Source organism: Pogona vitticeps, chromosome 13 (genome assembly GCF_051106095.1).
Source record: "Pogona vitticeps strain Pit_001003342236 chromosome 13, PviZW2.1, whole genome shotgun sequence".
Lineage (NCBI taxonomy): Eukaryota > Metazoa > Chordata > Lepidosauria > Squamata > Agamidae > Pogona > Pogona vitticeps.
The window spans coordinates 376,421-397,029 of NC_135795.1; the positions used below are offsets into that span (position 1 = coordinate 376,421).

The following is a 20,609-nucleotide window of genomic DNA, read 5'->3' on the forward strand; positions in this document are numbered from 1 at the left end:
GGCAGGGGGTCAGGGTGGGGGTGCTGTTGGGGGGGGGGGCAGGCCACTGAATGCCTTTCCTTCCCTGGGACTGTTGCATAAAACCCTTCCAGGCAAGATTGTTATCCTGCTTTTCCCGTTTACCTTTGGTGCTCAGCTGTGAAGCCGGTCATGCGGGACCCAGCCCGGCCTGCCTGGCCCCCTGGACTCCCTTGGCCAGGCCCTCCTCTCTTAGTCCCCTGTGCGTGCACTCCCCTTCCCTCCCTCCCTCCCTCAGTGTTAGGTCTTCCGGAATGCCAGGGAATTTGGGTGATTCCCTCCAGTCCTGCATCCCCAGCCTGGATTATGTCCCCTTTATTTACCAACACTCTTGCAGGTTCAAAGAGAGGTCGTTTTAAGGAAGTGGACCAAATTACTTTTAGCTGTAATGTTCCTTAAAAAGGTAAAGGTTCCCCATGACATTTTTAGTCCAGTCGTGTCCTACTCTAGGGGGCGGTGCTCATCCCGTTTTTCAAGCCGTAGAGCCAGCGCTTGTCAGAAGACAGTTTCCGTTGTCACGTGGCCAGCGTGGCTAGGGAACGCCGCCATTTTACCTTCCCACCGAGGTGGCACCTATTTATCTACTCGCATTTACATGCTTTCGAACTACTAGGTTGGCAAGGAGCTGGGACAAAGCGATGGGCGTTCACTCCGTCGTGTGGATTCGATCTTACGACTGCTGGTCTTCTGACCCTGCATCACACAAAGGCTTCTGCGGTTTAGCCCACAGTGCCACCATGTTCCTAGTTTCTGTCAAAAGTTGACCTTTAAAGTCATTTTAGAAATCCTTTGTGGAGTTTGATGCCGTTATCTTAATGATCCTCAGTGGCCAGTGTATTTTCCCCCCTAAATTGTGTCAAAGAATAGTAGCAGAACTGGCCACTAGAGAGAACCAGAGAGTGTTGGGCATAGCCGGGCTGAGGGCCTGATTCACAACAGCCCCTCTTCCCAGGCAGGCCTCCGAGTCTTTGATGGAGGCCCTGTCTACTTAGCAGGAGGTATGTCAGCACCACCTGCTGTGGGACAAAGGTAAACTTTTGCAACGCCTGGCATAAGGCATGTTGATTCAATTAGCACTCTGAGCACAAGTTTCTTTAGTCTGCTCTTGGAACAGCCATGGCCCAACATGTAAATGCCATGCAACACAACCCTTTCCTTGTTCAGCCGAGGAGGAGGAGGACAGCCCCGTCACAAGTGATGCAACGAGTTCCTTCTAAAACACAACACGCTGAGCTTCACCTCCTCCCCCCCACCCTCGTTTTCACTCCCTGTTGAGACGGAATAGGCACGTGTTGCGGGTGGGGCGGTGGTGTCGGTGTGGGCTGTGTTGGCTCCCACCCGGCCTCTTCTGAAGGCTTAGCATAGTTGTGGAAGTTCAAGTGGAAATGGATGCACCAGAATCAGTTACGCATCATGGAAAACAGCTAAAACGGATAGCCCTTCAAAGCCCCCCCCCCCCCGACACTGCTCTCAGCCTCATCGGCTATCCGAAGGAAAAGCTCCTGGGGGGGTCACTGTAAGACCTCTAAGAGAAAAGAGCTCTCCCCCCCCCCCCAGCAGAGGAACAGCCACCTCTCGATCAGCTCTCTCTGCACCTTGGCTGCCACGGGATTTGGGGCTTTGGAGGCTGAGGCGGGACCTCATCTCTCCTTCTCTCCCTCTCTCTCTCTCTCCCTCTCTCTTGTGGCTGCAGGAGACCCCCTGGAGCGCTCCGAGCGCAGGAGCCTTAACATTTTAGCACTTGAAGAAGGGCCTGGCTGGAGCTCCCCTTCCTCTGCCTGGACTTTTGGGGGATCCTGGAGCATGTGTCCTGGATGAACCTACTCTGAATCACTTCACTGTCTCTGAGCGGGAGCAGCAAAGAATTCCGTTCCGAGTACAATGGATGCCCTCGGCCTGAAAGTGGAAGCCGGGCACTCATCAGGTAAGGCCAGTCCATGAAAAAAGGTGAACTTGTTGTAAGTAAAACCCATAATCCGCAGGGTTGGCAATGGCTTTATTGGGAGCGAGGGCTGCGCCGTTATAGTAGGCAAGCTTTTGAGATCTTCGTAACTCCTCATTTGGCTGGGTCAAAGCGAAGGGAGGAGAGAGAACCAGACTGAGGTAGCAGATAGGATGTCGAATTGGGACTCAGGAGAGCTTGGCCAAGGACAGTCGTGGGGGTGGCCATGGCTCTTTGGACTACCTGCCTGAGATGCCCTTGGAGGCACTATTTCTCTTGCTTTTGTGTTCCGTGAAGAATCTCGCAGTTTGCTTATTGCATTTGAATTTTGATTGCTATGATTCTTGGGAGGAGTGTTGCCATTTGCAGTGTGCTTGTTTTGGGAAAATCAAAGGTGTAACTGTTGATTTTTCCATAATTGTAAATGTTTTGCCAACTGAGCTCAACTTCCTCGCCTTCAGAACAGTCATGAGCTTCTCCCAGCCTTGGCGTTCTTCACGTGGCCGGTGGGAGCAATGAGAAGATGAGCCGCCAGTGTGGCTGGATTCGCCCTCTAGCGAAGTTTGAAGGCTATGCTCACCTTCGGTCCTTCCGAACAGTTACTAACCTGGTAGATCAGGGGGATGCTGTGGATAGTACCTCTTGATTGCTGGAAGGCTTATCCATACTGTCATGGGTAAGGTGGGAAAATGCAGGGCACACTTTGGAGGGGTTTAGAGCGCTGGCCGTCCCGGGCTCCCTTGTCCACCCGGAAGCAAGGGAGGAGAGATCAAGTGAGGTTGTCGCTGGCTTCTGGGGCCCCCGTCTGTCTCCACCCTCGCAGTTCATGGCTGAAACAAAGGAGTTGATGGATGGCTCACTCAGATTGCAGATAAAACCGAAGAGTGGGAGGTAGGATGTTGAGTGTGAGGTAGGATGTTTGGAGGTCTCTGTGGCTGAGGCCGGAGCAGGTTCATCTCCTTTTGCTCCAGAGAGCAGACAGATTTAAATGGGAAGGAAAAAGGGGTTGACTAAGTGGTGGAAAGCGCTTCCGATGGGTACGAGTGGCTTGACAAAGGGAAAGAGAGACCTTTCTTGAGATTTTCTTGAGATCTGAAGAGGAACTTCTCTAGAGCCGTAGAGTAGCGACCTCCATCGGCCTGCGTTAACACCTCAGTCAGATGTCAGGCGGTCTTGGAGGGTTCCTGGCTGGTGAACAGGCTGTGTGCGTCAGCCGAAGTGTGGCTCAGACTCCTGAGCTGCTCAACAGCAGCGGACAGTCGCGAGGAGGAGAATGTCTAAGGAGGAACGACTGGAGGAAGCGAGGAGGCCGAAGAGAATCCTAGGTGGGGTGAGGGTGGAGGAACGAGAGAGCACGCAGCAGATCCCTATACCCGCAGCTACGGGACAGAGGAGAAAAACTTGTTCCCCTTCTGCTCCAGAGGGCACGGCTGGACCTCACGGGGGCCTGGGAGAAGAAGGTAGATTTCCACCATCCATGAAGAGAAAGATCCTGCCACAGAGAGGGCGCGGGATCCGTTCCCTACCCGGCCACTCAGCCCTTCCTTGGTGGAGGCCTTCTGGCAGAGGCGGGGAGCTGCCCTGCTGTGGCAAAGCTCACCCAGTGGCGCGTGGCGCATTTTGGAGGTCAGCACATTTTGTGGGGCATGTCCTTCTTGAGAGAGTTCCTGAAGAGAGGTTCTACGGTCCCGGCACGTTTTATACAAAAGGGAACTTGCTTGTCATTCAAGTGCCCCAAGGACGAAAGCAGCAGCGAGCTGGATGAAGTAAGGGTCCCCTCCCCACCTCCCCAACTAATCCGTTTGGTGGTTTTGTTAATCTTCCAGTAGCAACTGTAGAATTCCTCCGAAATTAGGTAGCTCAGAATCCCCCTTCGTTTGCTATAATCCCTGCCTCTCCCCCCCCACCCCCCGCTGTGTTTAGGTGAACCTGCCTGGGACTGGCCATTTGCTCTTCTCCCCAACCCTGTGCCGCCACCCCCCCCCGGCACTTTTGGGGGTGGCTCCATTTGGTGAACCTTGAGAATGAGTAGGGACAAAAGGAATCCCGCCTGCCCTCTCACCTCCCCTTCCCTGGTGGCTCTGGCAGAGCCAAGAGGCACAAAGGCATGCGCAGGGGGTGTGTGTGTGAGTTCACTTCCCTCTCTGGTTCTTGGGAAGCCTTCCCGCGAATGGCCTTCTAGTCACCGAGAGCAAAGCCTCGTCCCTTTCCTCCTGGGGACCGAAACGGAAAAGACAAGCAGGAGGCAACGTTCTGGGCAGTGACTCAGGCGGAAGGCCACTCAGGGCGAGGGGGTCGGGTGAGGTGAGGGGCCCCGGGGACCGACAAGGCGAGGCTCTCCGTCAGCAACGTTGACGGTGGAAGGCCGGTGGATCCATTGGGCGTTGGGCGGCTCCGTTCCGACCTGCTGGCTCCTGCGCGTCCTGGTTCTGCCAGGCCCACCACGCCCGGTTTCTGCCTCGTGCTCTGCTCCTGAGGCTGCTCTTCAAGGCCTGGGAAGTGGGGATCCATCTGGCCCCCCTGGGGCCAAAGAGGACCCAAAAGTTGGTTAGTGAGTCAGTTTTGGAAATCGCATGGGATTAGGCTTCAGAGTTCTGCCCAAAACAACAACAACAACAACAACATCAACAACAACAACCCAAGTAGACGCCAATGTTGTCGTCATAACAGGGGTGACGAGGCTGGTCGTTATGCAATGCTTTTTACCCTTTCTGGGCTGGCACTTTTTGCTCATGTTTTGCAGGCTGCCTCAGAGAGCCTTGCCTTCGGTCTCTCAGCCCAGTGGCAGGTCACCCAAGCCCACAGACTCACGCAAATCGAAGAGAGACACACATTTCATACACAGGCTGTCCTCTTTCTTCCTGGTGCCAGACACGTTTTAGAACAAGGCAGCCGTCGCTTTGGCCGGCACAGGTTGCAGCCGACCTGATGCTAAAGCCGAGGTCACCGTAGGATGTGATTCCGAGGGGCTTTTGTGTCTACAAGGTCAGGCTTGCAAAGGAAGTTCAGGTGGACGTCTGAGGACCAATCACAAAGTGGCGCCAACTAACCTGCAAAGTACAGGACATGAAGGAAGCTCCTGCTGTAACCATCACACGCAAGGACCACTTAAGGAGCTCCTTCTTCTAAGGATGGGCCCTCTGCACCACATCACTTGGTCCTGCTAAGGGTGCTAGGCTCACCGGCGGTGTTTGAGTAGCCCCAGCAGAAAGCCCCGATTTTTACCCATCTGCTTTTGGCAAACAAGACAACGTGTCTTCCAGAACCTAGTGGGCCTTGATGGAAAAACAGACCCGGCCGCGTTGAGAGACAGGCAGCTGATCTCATTTTGTTCAATTGTGTCCTTTCTCCCCTTTTTCTCTCCCGTTCATCCCCATACACACACAAACAGAAACACACACACGCACACGCACGCGCACACACACACACACACACACACACACACACACACACACACACACACACACACACACACACACACACACACACAGAGCCACCAATTGCAAAGGTTTGCCTTGGAGAGTTTGGTGAGATTTTTAAAAAAGATGCGCCTGCCATTTTACGTAAGGAGTAGCTGTTCCACCAGGCCCCAAATTTCCAGGGAGTGAGAGGTAAAACTCACCTGGGTGCAGAAGGGCTTCCTGAGGGTTTGGGTGCAAAAATCTGGGCCAGGTGGCCACAACCCTGGGTGTGCCGGCCGAGTGGCCACGCTCCCACTCCAAGGCTCTCCCAGATCCTTGAGTCTGCTCCTGAGGAGGAAACGTGCCCCAGTGCCTGCTCGCCAGGTGCCCCATTGGGGCCTGTTCAGCTCCTTGGAGCTGCCGTTCTCACACCTGAAACGGGGGGGGGGCAATTGTCTGAAGGGGAGCCCTTCCCGCCTCTTTCTCGTCTTTTGAAATTCTACCTCGGGATACAAAGATTCAGAAATATGCGTTCTTGCCGAGCAGGAGGAGGACAAAATGTTCCCTTTCAGGCTCGGAGGGCCGGGGGAAACTATGCCACAGCCCTCCATCCGTAGAACAAAATGTACCGATGGTATCTTAAAGGCAAAAGAATTCAAAAAATATAAGCTACAGCCCTCGTCCCTGCAGCTCCACTTCCCCGTCTTCAAGAAAAGGGAGATTTGCTGGGGTGGGGGTGGGTGGGGGGTCTCCTTGGCTGGCTCACCTGGGTCATGGGAGAAAACCTCCGGTCTCAGGAAGCCAGGAAAGCTTCTTTGATTGATTGATTGATTGATTGATTCATTGATTACCTGCTGAGGTTATGAATCACTGCAAAAGTTACTGCCTGCCAGGCCCATTTTCATGCTGTACTACTTATACAGGCCATGATCCACTTCAACCCAGACGTATATACTGTACATCTTTCTGTCTGTCTGACATTTCTGTCCCACAGTTCTCCTCATGTTGGGACCAAAGGCAGCTTACAAAATGTTTTAAAAGGGAACCTAAATAAAAACACCGGCCACCCTCCTGTAAAGGCAGACTTGCATACAGAAGGGGAGTAGAACGGCTTTTCTCCACCCCGACCTCACCCCACCCGCATCGACCCCCAACGACAGCCTTCCGGCATGTCACCGATCAAGTGCCACAGCTGGGCCACGAACATGTGGCTGGCAACACAAAAGAGAGTGGTCTCCCAGGGCTGTGTGTGTGTGTGTGTGTGTGTTTGTGTGTACAAATGCGAACATTTACTCAATTGCTGTTACACAATCAGGTAAAGGAACAGGATTCTGTCCACCATAAAACGCAGCATTAAAGTGCAGTTAAACATGTAACAATATAAAAAGATCACTCACAAAGAACATTTGGAACATTTTAAAAGGTTCAACATCTCCCGTTAAAGGCTCCTTCTGCCATAGCCTGTTCAGTCACGAAGGGAAAGGTCTCTGCCGGTCAGAGTTCAGGACAAGAGGAGGGGCCAACGGGCCTCCTGTGGCAGGGAGTTCCACAGCCCAGGAGCCGCCTCGGAGAAGGCCCATCTCGTGCCCTCTCCAGACGTGCCTGTGAGGGCAATGGGACCAAGAGGAACCGGTTCTGCTGTGTGTACAGAGCAAACATGGCACGGAGGTGGGGGGGGAGGTGTCACCTGCATTTGGGAGGCTGCCTGCCCAGCGCCAGGGGGGAGTCCACCCTCACCCTAGGTGCAGGGAGTGCCCCCTGCTTGCCAACTGACCCGATCACAGCCATTGTGCTCTGGATTGTGGCCTTATCCCTTAATGGATCGGGCTGTGCCGCTTGACTGCTCCTCCTTTTGGCACTTTGGAGGCAGACGGATGGAGAGCGGTTCCCAGGGTTTCCCCAACCCGTCTGTGGCTCAGGCAGCAGCCTCCGTGGCATCGCCCCGTGGCAGGCGAGGAACTGTTCTCAGCCCCGCCGAGAGGAGGACCCGGCCGGCAGAGCCCGAGGACCGCCCTGGTGCTTCTGCCTCGGGTGGGAGCGTCACCCGTTTCGTCTCCTCTGCCTCACGGGGTTCCCGCAGGGAGCACGAAGCAGTGCCAGGGGCCCCTCCTTCCTTCTCCTCTCTTTCTCCTCACAAGAACCCTCCCGTCATTCAGGATGGGAGAGCATGGCTGGCCGAAGATCCCCCAGCAAACGTGATGGCTGGGGTGGGATTGGAACTCAGCTCCCCCCAGGCAGCACTGGGATCCCCCCCCCCCGCCAGCTCAGCTTTCTCCACTTACCATGAGGCGCAGGCTCTCTTGCGTGTCTGGGGCAGGGGCCTTCCGCGTGGTTGGACTGAAATGCCCCCAGGGCTCTGGGGGGGAGATTTGGTGCAAGAGTGGGGGGGGGGTTGTGGCAATAGCGCTTGCTGGGGGAGAGGTTTCCTGGGGCAGGAGCCGGCCCACCTGCCCACATTGCTAGGAGGACACACACACCCCCACGCCACCCCGGGGCTAAAAGCAGGAGGAGCAGGTGGACCCTCTCCTTGGCGCCTCCCAGCCAGTCCTAACATGAGCCGCCTTGTCGTCCTCTGGGTTCTGGGCTGACCCAAGGGTCCTGGCGCCTGAGGCGGGCCATCCCAACGGTTCCTCCCGCTTTCCCACGAGGAACAGGGGCGGTTTCAGTGAGGGGTCCAAAGAGAAAACCCTCAGTGGTTCTGCCCCACGGAGCAGGTCCACCCTTCCTTTGCCCCACCGTGTGGTTTGAACCCATGACCACTGCATGGATGGGGTTAAGGAAGTCCTCCCCACCCACCCACCCAGCCACCCACCTGCCTTTCCTTTCTCTCTCGGCTCCTTCCGGCCAGGCTCCCCAGGGACCCTGAAGAAGTACTTTGTGAAGGCTCTCCACCGCCTCCAGAAGGGGCCCGGCTACTCCTACAAGGAGCTGCTGGTCTGGTACTGTGACAACACCAACACCCACGGGCCGAAGCGGATCATCCGGGAAGGCCCCAAGAAGAAGGTGGTCTGGTTCTTCCTGACGCTGCTCTTTGCCTCCCTGGTCTTCTGGCAGTGGGGCATCCTCATCAACACCTACCTCTCCTACAACGTCACTTCCTCCCTGGCCATCGGCTTCAAGTCCATGACCTTCCCCGCTGTCACCATTTGCAACGCCAGCCCTTTCCGGTGAGTCCCTTCTGGGCGGAGGCAGGAACCACCCCCCATGACCCCCCAAGACCCCCCCTCCGGTCTCTACCATCATCCTGCTTGGAGAGCTCCCGGGGTGGCCTCGGTTCTGTGGCCTTGGGTGGCAGGCTCCTTTCGGGGAAACAGACGCCCCGAGAGGACCCCTCTGAGGAGAGCTGACAGGGACACCTTTAAGGGCGGTCGTGCCAGAGGCGGGAGGATCTTCCATGACCCGGCAGAACCGTCCCCACCGGAGCCACGCCGACATCAACAGGGGCTGCTTGAGGCACCATCCTCTTCCTTTGCAGGAGGCGGGGGGGGAAGAACGAGCCCCACACTCTGTGCGCCCCACAGGGTGCCCATTGGCAGTGCCCTGAGGTCTCTGCCAAGCCCTCCCCTCCCCTCCCCACGGCAACGGCAGCCACCCCCAAGCCTATCCGGTTGCTTTCCAGGTATGACAAGGCAAAGCCCTACTTGAAGGACTTGGACGACCTCATGGACGCAGCCCTGGAACGGATCCTGCGCTCTGGCCAGGAGAACGAGACGGACGCTCCTCCGGCCAACGACAGCCAGAAGCTCAACTTGCGCCTGTGGAACCAGATCCCCTTGGTGGTGATCGACGAGAGCAAAGGGGCCGACCCGGTCGTCCTGGACATTCTCGGCAACGACTCCGTCAGCTTGGGGGCCCTCCAGAACTACTCCTCTTTCGCCACCCCGGAAGGCAGGAGATACAAGTTGGCTCTGAAGTTGGTAAGCGGAAGGGAGGGGAGGGGAGGGGGGGAGGCCAAAGACAAAAGGACCCCTTCCCCAGCCCTGCCTGCCTGGCTCAGCAGAGCCTCCCCCCACTGAAGGGGCCCTGGGCGCTCTGGACAGCCTTGCCTGTAAGGCATGCAGGGTCCCAGGACAACGGGGGGGGGGAGCGCCTTGGGCCAGAGGGAACTGCCTCCAGTTAGAGCGTAAGGCCTGCCGGACGAGGCCAACCGGCAGGTCTAAAGTCCATGGCTTCCAGGCCAGCCATGGCCTCAGGAAAGCTCGGCGGGGGGATGTGTGTGTGTGTGCATGCGTGTGTGCGTGCGTGTGCGTGCAGCAGCTGCCAGGGCAGTAGTGGGGGAACGAACGCAGAGGCTTCCTCTGGCCCCTAGCAGCCTGACCGCATGACTCCCCCCCCCGCTTCCCCTCTCTCCTGCCTCCTCAGTGCACCGACAAGGGCGCCTGCTGCACCTTCAGCAACTTCACCAGCGCCGCGCAGGCGGTGACCGAGTGGTACGTCTTGCAGGTCACCAGCATCATGTCTCGTGTGCCCGTGAGCAAGCAGATCGAGATTGGCTACCAGGCAGAGGACATGATCCTGGCCTGCCTCTACGGGGCAGAGCCCTGCAATTACAGGTGAAAGCCCCCCCCCACCCCACCCCCAGGTCTAGCTGACTGCTTTGCTGCTCTCCCACACCTGCCCCCAAGCGTTTTCGGAGGGGAACGAATTGCTTAGCTTTGACTTGACTGAATGAAATGTCTAGGCCTGCCCAGCAGCCGGGCTTGGAAAGTACGGCGCTCTCAAAAACAACATTTGGTGTGCTGGAATCCGATGAAAACGGGCTTTACATCCCAGGCTCCTGAGGGACTTTAGCTGGCCTGACCCAGGCCAGGAAAAATAAGCCCAAGAACGGGAGGGCACCCGGAAGGCAGTGGAGCCTCGGTGCGAAGCCCGGAGGGCTGAGGAGCCTCTTCCGCCATCTCGACTCACAAGGGGGACAAGGCTGGGTCCGCCGGCCAGCCCCTCCTGGCCAAAGGTTTGGGGTCTCTCAGGGCCAGGCGGCATGAGCGCTGTGGGGCTTTCGGGAAGCCCTCCTTTTGTTGTGCTTCACACAGCCAGGGCGCCCTGTTCGACACTCTCCGCCTGGTAACCCTGCACTCAGGGAGAGAAGCGGAAAAGGGGAATGGGGGGGGGCGGGAGGGGCTGCCGGACTGGCAGAGCCCCCGGAACCTCCCTCAAAGCAAGACCGGAATGCTCAATTTGAGAGTGGGCAATCACCGTATAGGGTCACTAAAAGGTTTGAAAGGAAGCTTGAAGAGCAGATGTGATGCAAACGGGAGGGGGTGGAAAACAAGGGAAAAAAAATCCCACACAACCCCATAAGTACCCTAAAACTGACCAGATGTCATAGGCGTCGTTCTTAGATTCACTGCACCTGCCCTGATTCATGGATGAAGAGGAGTTCCTGCATCTTTCCCAGCCCGCTAATTTCATAACTTTTAGGCCCAAGGAAGGAAGAGCTCACGAGGGCCCGGACGCTCGCCGTGCGGATCACTTTTTAGCAGTCAAGGACTGCCCAGGCGCAGAGTTTTCTTTCAGCCCGCGGACGATGCAACTTGATTTTTTGGCTTGCGGTTAAGATCGAAAGCTCAGTGGCCCTGCTTTAAACGCGGTGTTCCCCGCACGGGGAGACGCCTCCCACGTGGCAAAGGATGGCCTCCGGCTTCTGGGGACGGCTTCACAGCCCCCTCGGAGGGCAGCTGCCTGGTTACGGGGCTTTTCCCAGCGGCTGACTCACCCTGCCCAGGACACCGCGGCGAAGGACAGCAAACACACGGGGCTTTTGAATTCACCTGGGAACAGATGGGTTATCACAGCTCCAGGTGAACAGTCGCCTGGGCTGGCCCCGCCTCTGTGCTCCTGGCCCCCGGCCAGCTTTCCGGAACCCGAGGAGGTGGCCCCGAGCCAGAAGGAGAGGCACCTCACGCGTGGCTCCCTTTCCGGAGCGTGGAAGGGTGCAAGGCCACAGGGCGGAATGGAGAGAGATACCGGACCCACGCTGGCCTCCGAGTGCTGAACCTCCCACCAAGCAGCCCGTCACAGGATTCTTTGCTGTGCCTGTGGGAGGTTTCCTTCGGCCACCCCGACCCCATCCCCCCCTGGGGTTGCAAAACGAGCCTGCTTTCGTAAGCAGCTCTTCCTTTGCAGGCCAGGTTTCTCAGATGGGACTATTGCTAACTGAGCACAGACGACGGGCTCTCCCTTGATCCGCTGGTTGCCTCTTGTGAAGACGGGAAAAGACCTTCAGCACCTGGGCAGAAGCCACCAGCGTTCGTCCCGTCCTTTCATTCTCGGGGCCTCCAAAGGCTTGTGATGCGAGCAACCTTGGCAAGGAGCAGTTCCAGGCAGGAACAGCCGATTCATAGGCCAGGAGTGGGGCCTGTAAACCCTCCAGCCCAGTTCCCGTTGTGGGGCTGGAAATCCAGAGGGAGAAAAACCCCTAGAGTCTGGGCTTGGAGCTCTGGGGAGGGGGCCGCCCTCCCTCCCGGCACACCTCCCCGGGCGGGCGGCTCTTTCCCTGCAGGCAGCTCCCCTGAAGTTCAGCCCAGGGCTTCCCTCCTCTCTCGCGTCCTGCCTGCCCTCTCTTGTGGGTGTCCTTCCAGCATTTCTAGAGCGTGCCCATGCCTCCACCCCAGTCTTCCTGCACCCTGGCCACCTTTCTCATTCCCCGCCCGTCAGCATCCTCCATCAAGGGCAGCACCCGGATCGGGACCCCTGCTGGCTTGAACCACGCGGTTGGGCTCTTGTTTCCACCAGAGCGAAGGTCCGCTTGGCCCTTCCTCCTTGCTGCCCAGCCACCGCAACCACCAACACCCCGACTTCCTTGCAGCGTTGGGCTTCTCTGGTCGCATTTAGCGCAACCCTCCCCCTGTTTAGAGGCCTGCAAACCCAACGCCACCCACCTCACGCCCTCCAGGCCTTTATTTCCATTTGGCACCCTTTTTTCGCCATCCCAGCCACGACCCATCTCTCACCAGCCCTCCCACGTGTTCTGTTTGCAGGGCCCCAAAGCCAGCGAGAGGAGGAGGAGGAGGAGGAGGAGGAGGAGGCCAGCCGGTCCTCCTGCCGACACTTGGTCCCGCTGCCCGGGCCTCCCACTTGAGTGCCGATCCTTGAGTGCTGCTCTCGGCCCATCACCCGGCTTTGGCCAAGGGGCACGTGGGGAAACTCAAGCAGGCGCCAGTGTTTTTCCAGCACTCGGTGGTGGCCGCGGGGCAAGGTTGCCCTTCCCCATCCCGTTGCAGAACTTGTGTTGAACGTCAGGAGAGCCGGGAGGGGAAACGGAGGGCAGAAGAAGAGAGTCTTGACGGGTGTGGCAGGTCAGGGCTTCACCCTGGCACCGCTTTCCTCCCTCTGTCCGTCCAGATCGGCCGGGCAACACGTATGGCCTTCTTTATTCTTCTGCAGACCCAAAGGGATCGGGGCCTGTGGGGGAGTCTTGGACTGCCGTCCACCTTTGGATCTTAATCTACATTGTGTGATCATTGCATTTCTCAGCGTTAAGGACACCAGCCGCCTCACTCAGCCATCGGTATCGTTACGTACGGTTACTTTTCTTTGTTGCGAATTATTCCACCATTTCCCCTCAAAATGCAGGGAGACTAAATTAAAGATCTGTTAAAATTAGTTGAAGATTAGATTTAAATCATTGTGGAATAGATTGGGAGCAGCCTTTTGAGAACCGTGCTCTTTAAATTCGGTTACTGTGCAAGAAGAAACATCAGAAGCTGTTTAAAGAGCAAAATGTTGCCAAGGCTGTTTAAACAACAACAAAAATTGATTACGAAGACAGGAGCTTTGAATAGTAAATAAATCTGTTTTCCTCTTCCAGTTCATACTAGAAACACTCTCTGTAAACAATAGCCTCACTGAGATAAACAGCTCACTTAGGAACTGAACTTTAGCAGCAAACTAAAACTAAGTTTCAAATAAACAAGTAAAGTGCTGAGAGCGCTTTTGCCCTCCCCAGACCTAGAACGATGCCCTCTGATGACTCCTGGCCAGTGGGGAGAAGAAGCCCAAGCCAGAGGAGAACTTCATGGATGCTGCAGTTCACGTTTCCCTCCTGAAAGATTTGACCGGCAAGGCTGCCCTCGTGCTGACTTTGTGCCCGGATGGGCCAGTGGCCTGCCCCCCCTCTCTGTGTGTGCGTGCACGCGTGTGTTTGTGTGCATGCATGCTCCCTTCCCTCTGCAGGCTCTAGTGTTGTGTGCCACACACAGTGTGGTTGCCGTCCATGTGGGGTGCAGACCGGCCGTTAAAGTGGCGGAGTGTGGACTTGATCCTGCACCCTTCGCTCTGAGCCCTTGAACCTTTTCTCACAGCAGGCGAGCGTCTTGAAGCCCTGTAGATGTGGAGGTGGAGCAGAAGAAACTCTGCATGTCTCCGGTGGTGGGGTGGGGGGGGTGGGGGTGGGCACCTGTGTGCGTACATCCATGTGTTGACCACATAGAACAGTCCATGGATGACAGCTGTTTGCATGGGGAAGATCCAGCGAAACCCATTTGTGTGCACGCCCCTCCCACCCTCCGCCCCACCCCCCCTGAAGGTGCTGTCTTTGCCCTCCCCCACCAGAAACTTCACCCGCCTTTACCACCCGGACCACGGCAACTGCTACGTCTTCAACTGGGGGATGTCCAAGAAGCCTCTCATCTCCTCAAACCCTGGGGCCGAGTTTGGTAGGTCGGGATGAGCCCCCCTCCCTCCTTCCCTCCCTCCCTCCCAAAAAAGGGCTTCCTTGAGTGCCTGTGCTGTGGGGCAAGCCTGCTCAGACCCCCCTGAGCCACACTGACTGCCCCTCGGCAGAAGGGCCGGTCGAGGGGGCTGACGGCAGAGCTTTGCACCCCCAGGGCTGAAGCTCATCCTGAACATCAGCCAGAGCAACTACATCCCGTACCTCACCACCACCGCTGGGGCCCGGCTGATGCTGCACGAACAGCGGAGCTTCCCCTTCCTGAAGGACCAGGGCATCTACGCCATGGCAGGGACGGAGACCTCCATCGGCGTCATGGTGGTACGTACGTCAGGGCTGCCCTGCGCCAGGCAGAGGGGGGGAGGAGGAGGAGGGGACACAGAGACATGCATCCTGGCTGGGTGTATGTGTGTGTGTGTGTGTGTGGGGTCTTTCAGGATCTCTCTCATGTCTCCCCGTGCATTGGGTCCATCTTGATCCTTACATGCAAGGCAAGAATGGCAGAGTTTGGCTTGGTGGACAGGAAACCTGCGGATCCACAGCCTCGTTGGGAGCAGGATGGCGCTGGAAAGCCCCTTGTGGGCCGGGGCGGGCCTTTGCGTTGGGCATGATGGATCCCTTCTTTCCCTAGGATGAACTTCAGCGCATGGGCTCCCCTTACAGTGACTGCACCGGGAACGGCTCTGACATCCCCATCCGGAACCTGTATGAGAACTACCCGGTGTTTCAGGTGACCGGCCTTTTCTGGCCCTCGGTGGACCCGTTCGGGGGGGGGGGCAGGGCAGCCCGTGCCACTTGTTCCCTGGAGCAGAGGGGCCAACGGGCCCCCTCCACCCAGGCCGGGCCACAGAGCAGCCCCTGGGCTCGGGCAAAGACACCCCCACCCCCCAAACTCCTCCTGGATTGGAACAAGCCTGGGGGAAATAAAGCTCACAATGGCACCACCGGCGTGCCCTGCTCTTCAAAAGTGCCTCTAGAATCAGCACGATCCATACCAGGGAGTGGTGGAAGAACTTGGATGGGGGCTGCCGGCCGGAGGGACATCAGAGAAAGCTCCCCCCCCGGTAGGGGCCACAGGAACAGTCTAGCCCCCCTCCCCCCTTCCCAAGGGGACTGGCCCCGGGGGTGCCATCCGGGCACAAATCGATTGGGCTGACCACGTTCCTCTTTTGCCTAGGATGGGGCCAACGCTGCCGAGCCCTGCATCACCTGCACAGACACAGAGAATGGGACAGGAGGAGGAACATACCAAACGCTGTATTCAATCCAGGTGAGTGATATTCTCCCTCCCCCCCCCCCGGTCCCCTGTGAAGAAGCCCTCCTGCTGTTCAGTCGGCTGCCTCGTCCTGGGCTCCTCCCGGGGGAGTTTCAGGTGGGCCAGAAAAGACATTTCCCAAGGCCAGACAGTGCCGGGCAGAGACACCCCCCCATCAAGGCTCCACAGAACCAGGGTCAGGGGGTTCCAGACACCTGCTTTCGGACATGCCTGGGCTGAGAAATCACCCTGACAAAGAAGGAACTGGGCTTCTTGTGGCCTGGCCAGCAGTCAGAAAGGAAAGGAAGGTGCCAAAAACCAGCCACCACAAGCTCTGAAGGAGTTCCCTTTTCTGGGGAAGGTTCCCTGGCCTGCTTGCCATCCAGCCCTGCACTGGGTCCCGGCAAATCTCCCTTTGCAGGTGGAAAGAGAAAGAGAGGGGAGAGAGGGGAGAGGGGAGAGAGGGAGACAACCCGCTTTGGAGAGCTGTGTGCAAATCTGTTCCAGGAATTAGTCCAGACTTCAAGCAGACCAAGGGAGAGAGGGTTGAGCACCTGAGATGTAATTCTGTACATGCTGGGCTTGAAACCCAGCATGGATTCACTGCTGCCTTCCTCATCCCCCTCCCCCACGCCGACCCCCAATCAGTGTCCCCCCCCCCCAGCATCGGGTGGAGGGGCATGGCCAAGGCTGCCCGATGGACCCAGAGCAGAGCCCCAGACCTGACCCCAGAGCTCCCCGACCAGCCCGTTGGAAACCACCCCCACCGCCCACCCCCACAGGGCTGCTGGCCCCTCTCCTCTCTAACGGGGCTCCTCTCCTCCGCCAGGCCTGCCTGCGCTCCTGCTTCCAGGCTCAGATGGTGGAGACGTGCCACTGTGCCCACTACTCCGTCCCTCTGCCGAAGGGAGCAAATTACTGCAACAACGAAGCTTATCCAGACTGGGGTGAGAAGCTGCACTGTGGGTGGACCGGGGGGGGGGGGGAGCGAAACCCCGGCCAGCTCACAATGGCACCCACGGACCAATCCTGCAGCACGTGCTGTGGAGCTGAGCGCCTGGGCTCTCTGTGAAGTAGGGAGGGGGAGACAGCATTGGGCAAAAGGTGGGTCTCTCTGCACAGAACCACCCCATGGCATTCTTTGGCCCAGTGGTTGGGGTGACCGAAGGCGTTGCCCCACACAGCTGGGGGAAAATGGGAGAGGGCAGGCAACGGGGGGGGGGGCTGTCCCATGGCCAGTCCCCTGAAGCAGACTCCTCCTGGCTCAGAAGCCCGGTTGCCACGCGCACTACCAAGCCTCCAGAATTGCCGGGCGGCTGCACACCAGCAAAAGGGGAAGCCGTTCCCCTTGCTTCATTATTCTGCCCGACTTGCCAGCTCGCCTTCCAACCGACCAGGAACGTTTTTAAAGGGAGGCTTTGAGGCCAACCAGACAGGATTTCGGTGTTGTGTGAAACTCAGGCCCAGCAGAGGCAGGTTGTCCTCAGACAAAGCAGGAGGCCTTCTGGAAGCACCCATCTCTGGCCCAGTTCCTGCTTGATCAGACGTGGCCTGTGCTCTCGCTCTCTCCCCTGCAGCGTACTGCTATTCCGCTCTGCACGCCAGTGTGGCGCACCGGCAGTTTTGCATCCAATCCTGCAAGGAGACCTGCAAGTAAGTGCGGGAAGCCTCTCGGGCAGAGCTTGCTGGCGGAAAGGTCTGGCCTTCCTCCGGCCCTGATCCGAAGGGCAAACGTGGGGAGCAAGCTGGGCTTGGGAGCTGTGGGCGGCGCAAGGGGAGAGGCGCCTGGTTCTGACTCGGGCCTCTCACCTCTTTCCCCAGCAACACCCAGTACAAGATGACCATTTCCATGGCGGACTGGCCTTCGGAGGCTTCTGAGGTGGGCCTTGCCTTCGGTCTGGCTTGTAAGGATATTGGTGGGGGTGGGGGGGGGGGAAAGGGAATAGGGTGAGCCATCACCTCCTAGACGCCAGCACCTCTGCAGGGGTGCCGGTAGATCTTAAAATAAGCAATGTTGCACAATTACAATGAATATAAACGCACCAGAGGTTTTCAAATCCTGAGACTCCTTTGGCAAAGCCAGCCCACGTGTCGCTGACTATTTAAAGAAGGGTATTTGCAAACAATCACCACAAAACAAGCAGAGAGCAGGACAAGCAAGCAAACAGGTTCTCCAGAACAGCAACGTACGCTGGAGGCCTTTTTCTAAACGCCAAACTGTCCCGGGGGGGGGGGCGAAAGGACCCAGAAAGTGGCCGTCCCGGCCCTCTGCTTATAGTCCAGCGGCAGGTCTTTTCTATGGGTGCCTTCTTCTTGCTCCCCAAGAACAGTCCTAGGAGGCAGGGAGGGGGGCCCTTCTGTGGGCCAACATGCCCAAACCCTCCAGTACAGCCTCTTGGAGGCACACGCACCCCCTCCCCGCTGCACCCCCTCGGCCAGCCCCCTACGCTCAGCCTCACTCTGCTTCCTCCTCCCAGGACTGGATTTTCCATATTTTGTCCTACGAAAGAGACACGTCCACCAGCACGACATTGAACCGGTGAGTAAAACCCTTGTTCCTCTCTCGGCCGTTGCAGTCGGTGGAGGCCCCGAGAGGCCCCGGTTGCCCAGGCAAGAGAGCAGAGAGGCCGGCAGCAAGCGGCTGGGCGCCACGTGACCGCGCCGCGGGAGCGGTGGAACCAGCGTGGCGTCGTGGCCGGCGGGTTCCTGGACCCCAAGTGGTGAGCCTCGGTTCCGTTTCCCATGACAAAGCTAACTGGCCTGGGGCTTTTGGTCACACCCGCTTCCCCTGACGGGGCATGAGGACAGAAGGCAGGGATGGAGGAGAGCCTCGGGTGCCCACGCCCTCCGCTGTTGGCGAGACCAGGGAGAGGGGATATGCATGGAGCAAACTGAGCCTCCAGCGTTGGAGATCCTCTTTCCTCCCATGTGGGCAGACCAGCAAAGCTGTTCATGCACTCAAGGCCAGCCCGGAGGCATGTCCGGCAAAAAAGCCCTCCTAGGAAGGGAAGTTCAGGGATCCTGACCCCTTCCTTCTCTCCTGGCCTTTTCTGCAGAAACGGGATCATCAAACTCAACATCTATTTCCAGGAGTACAACTACCGAACCATCTCGGAGTCGGCAACCACCACGGTAAGCAGCCACGGCACAGCCGGACTTTGGCCAGAGGGCCCGGCGCTTTGAGCAGCCAGGCTGGGCCAGTCAGTGGTGGCCTTCGCCAGCTAGTCACGGTCTCCACAGCCCATACAAGATATACAGTAGACACCACAAGCCCAGTGTTCAGATCTCCTATTTCTAGATGCTTTAAAACCTAAAGTCTTGTTCCATCGGTCCGGCTACCGTTCAAGGTCCTGGCCTTCCAATCCAATGTGATCTTTACCCGGAGGGAGCGAGAGTGTCACTGACGCAAGGAGAGCCTGGGCTTTGATAGAAAATGTCTAGTGGGGAGGATGTTGCTTTGGAAGTCTGGATCTGTCCCCGAGGAAAGACCCTCCTCCATCTGCACAGCCAGGAGCTCCTGGGGTGCATGGAGTCCGAAGCTGCCCCCCCTCATGTTTTCAATCTGCCCCCTCCCTTTCAGATTGTCTGGCTTCTTTCCAGTCTGGGCGGCCAGTTTGGCTTCTGGATGGGGGGCTCGGTCCTCTGCCTCATTGAGTTTGGCGAAATCATCATCGACTTCCTGTGGATCACCATCCTGAGGCTGATCGGTTGGGGCCGGGGGCTGAGGCAGAGACCGAGGAGGCCCCAGCGCACCAGCACCCTTCCAACGGTATCCGGGGAACTGGAAGCCTACACCAACCTAGCCTTCCAAGGGGACGGGCCCCCGGGCGAGCCCACGAAGGGCAGCCCGTCTGCCCGGGAAGTGCCGCCAGAACCGGGCACCCCACCACCCAGGTACAACTCCTTCCGGGGGAGGGCCACCCCCCAACATCCGGTGGAGCCAGATCATGATGGAGAGGCATCACCAGAGGACCAGGAGGCGACTTAAGCCCCAGCCTGGGTGGAAGACCAGAAGCACCCACAGGTCACCCCCTCCGGGACCTGCGTGGCACCGCCCGCTTCAACACTCACCGAGCCACCCCCTCTCTCTCTGTCACCCTGTGTCCCAACAGAGGCACAGCAGATTCCCCATCCGGCCTCTCAAGAGGGCCAAGGTTCCTTCGGAACCATGCCAGGCAGGGAGGTGGGTGGTCCCCTCCGCACTCCAAGCACTCCTTCCACCCTCACTTTGCTGGACACGCTGATGTTGCACACGGAACGCGGTGGGCGCGAGAGGACCCCTCCTGGCCCAGCCAAGGACCCCCTTTCTCATCTCATGGACCCTTGGCCGCAGCACGCCGGCCAGCGGTCCTACCCCAGGCCTCCTCCTCCTCCTCCTGCTGCTCCTCTCGGGTCAGGCCAGGGCAGCATCCTCCCGGCAACCTTTGCCCCATCTCCCCACGGAGGGAGGTTCCCGGGCGCTCAACATTCAAGAGCCGGATCTGCTGAAAGAAAGACGGGTCCCCGCTGCCCCACCCCGGGGGGGCTTGCTTCGTTGCCATTTAGCAGCCTTTGTGGAGTTCCTGCAGGGCCAGCAATAAAAGGAAAGGAGGGCACCAGCTTCTCTGTCTCCTGGAACCCCCCACCTCGAGTCCTCCTCCTCTGTTCTCTCCTCTCTGCTTTCGCGGTGTCACGAAGGTTGGCTTTTGGCTGCCATAAAGCAACTGGGCATGGCACCCCGTTATCGTTATGGGGATGACCCCGAATGGCTGGCTGGCTGGCGGGGAGGGGAGAGCTGGCTGCCTCTGTTCCTCCCTTTAGGCCTGGCAGCAGCAGTGGTCTGCCCACCCCTACCCTCACCCCACGCCCTCTGATCCAGGCAGGCCCAGCACTGGTGGTGCCGGAGACCTGCTGCAAGAGTGTCCCCACCCAGGGTGGGTCAGGAGCTCAGCCAGGAGCAGCCCCATAAAAACGGGAAGAGTCACCAAGAGGGCAGGTGCCCGGCCAGGGAACCGGTCTGGGGCAGCCGAAGGCAGCTCCTGCGGCCTCTTTCGCAGGCTGTAGGCAAGGGACTGAAGCCACGCCGACAGCCACCCACACCTGTCATGGACAGTCCTCGGCCTGGCTGGTTGCGGCTGCCTCCCTCTCTTGGCAAGCCACCAGCCAGGACCTAAGGAGGCCGATGCAGAGCCAGGCGATGAGGTGGGGTGGGGTGAGGTGAGGTGGGGGAGAAACCCCTTGCCCAGAGGGACCCAGCTCAGCTCTAGAAGCCCACCGCTCCCCAGCCAGGCTTCTCCCACCCTGCCCACTTCCAGAAAATGAGAAGGTGGGTGCCCCCACTCA

General features: G+C 58.3%; 1 protein-coding gene across 2 annotated transcripts; it reads left to right on the plus strand.

Annotated features, from left to right (window-relative positions):
- The first annotated feature begins 1,730 nt into the window (after window positions 1-1,730).
- SCNN1B (sodium channel epithelial 1 subunit beta) lies at window positions 1,731-19,911 on the plus strand. Of its 2 annotated transcripts, XM_072982643.2 has the most exons (15): window positions 1,731-1,942; window positions 8,210-8,528; window positions 8,981-9,278; window positions 9,724-9,914; window positions 12,748-12,876; window positions 13,915-14,018; window positions 14,190-14,353; window positions 14,664-14,762; window positions 15,210-15,302; window positions 16,117-16,234; window positions 16,865-16,940; window positions 17,109-17,166; window positions 17,765-17,826; window positions 18,344-18,419; window positions 18,868-19,911. In XM_072982643.2, exons 1-15 carry the CDS (start codon window positions 1,900-1,902, stop codon window positions 19,273-19,275), a joined length of 2,238 nt encoding a protein of 745 aa, XP_072838744.2. In that variant the 5' UTR covers window positions 1,731-1,899; the 3' UTR covers window positions 19,276-19,911. The 2 variants fall into 2 exon arrangements, with proteins under 2 accessions (XP_072838744.2, XP_020660511.3); XM_020804852.3 differs by lacking the exon at window positions 12,748-12,876.
- Window positions 19,912-20,609: the final 698 nt, after the last annotated feature.

Excerpts from the sequence above, each read along its gene's own strand:
- SCNN1B (XM_072982643.2), top strand. The coding sequence starts at position 1,900 with ATGGATGCCCTCGGCCTGAAAGTGGAAGCCGGGCACTCATCAG. Across the intron at positions 14,019-14,189 it reads AAACCCTGGGGCCGAGTTTG|GGCTGAAGCTCATCCTGAAC; the intron begins GTAGGTCGGGAT and ends TTGCACCCCCAG. Across the intron at positions 17,167-17,764 it reads GGCCTTCGGAGGCTTCTGAG|GACTGGATTTTCCATATTTT; the intron begins GTGGGCCTTGCC and ends TCCTCCTCCCAG.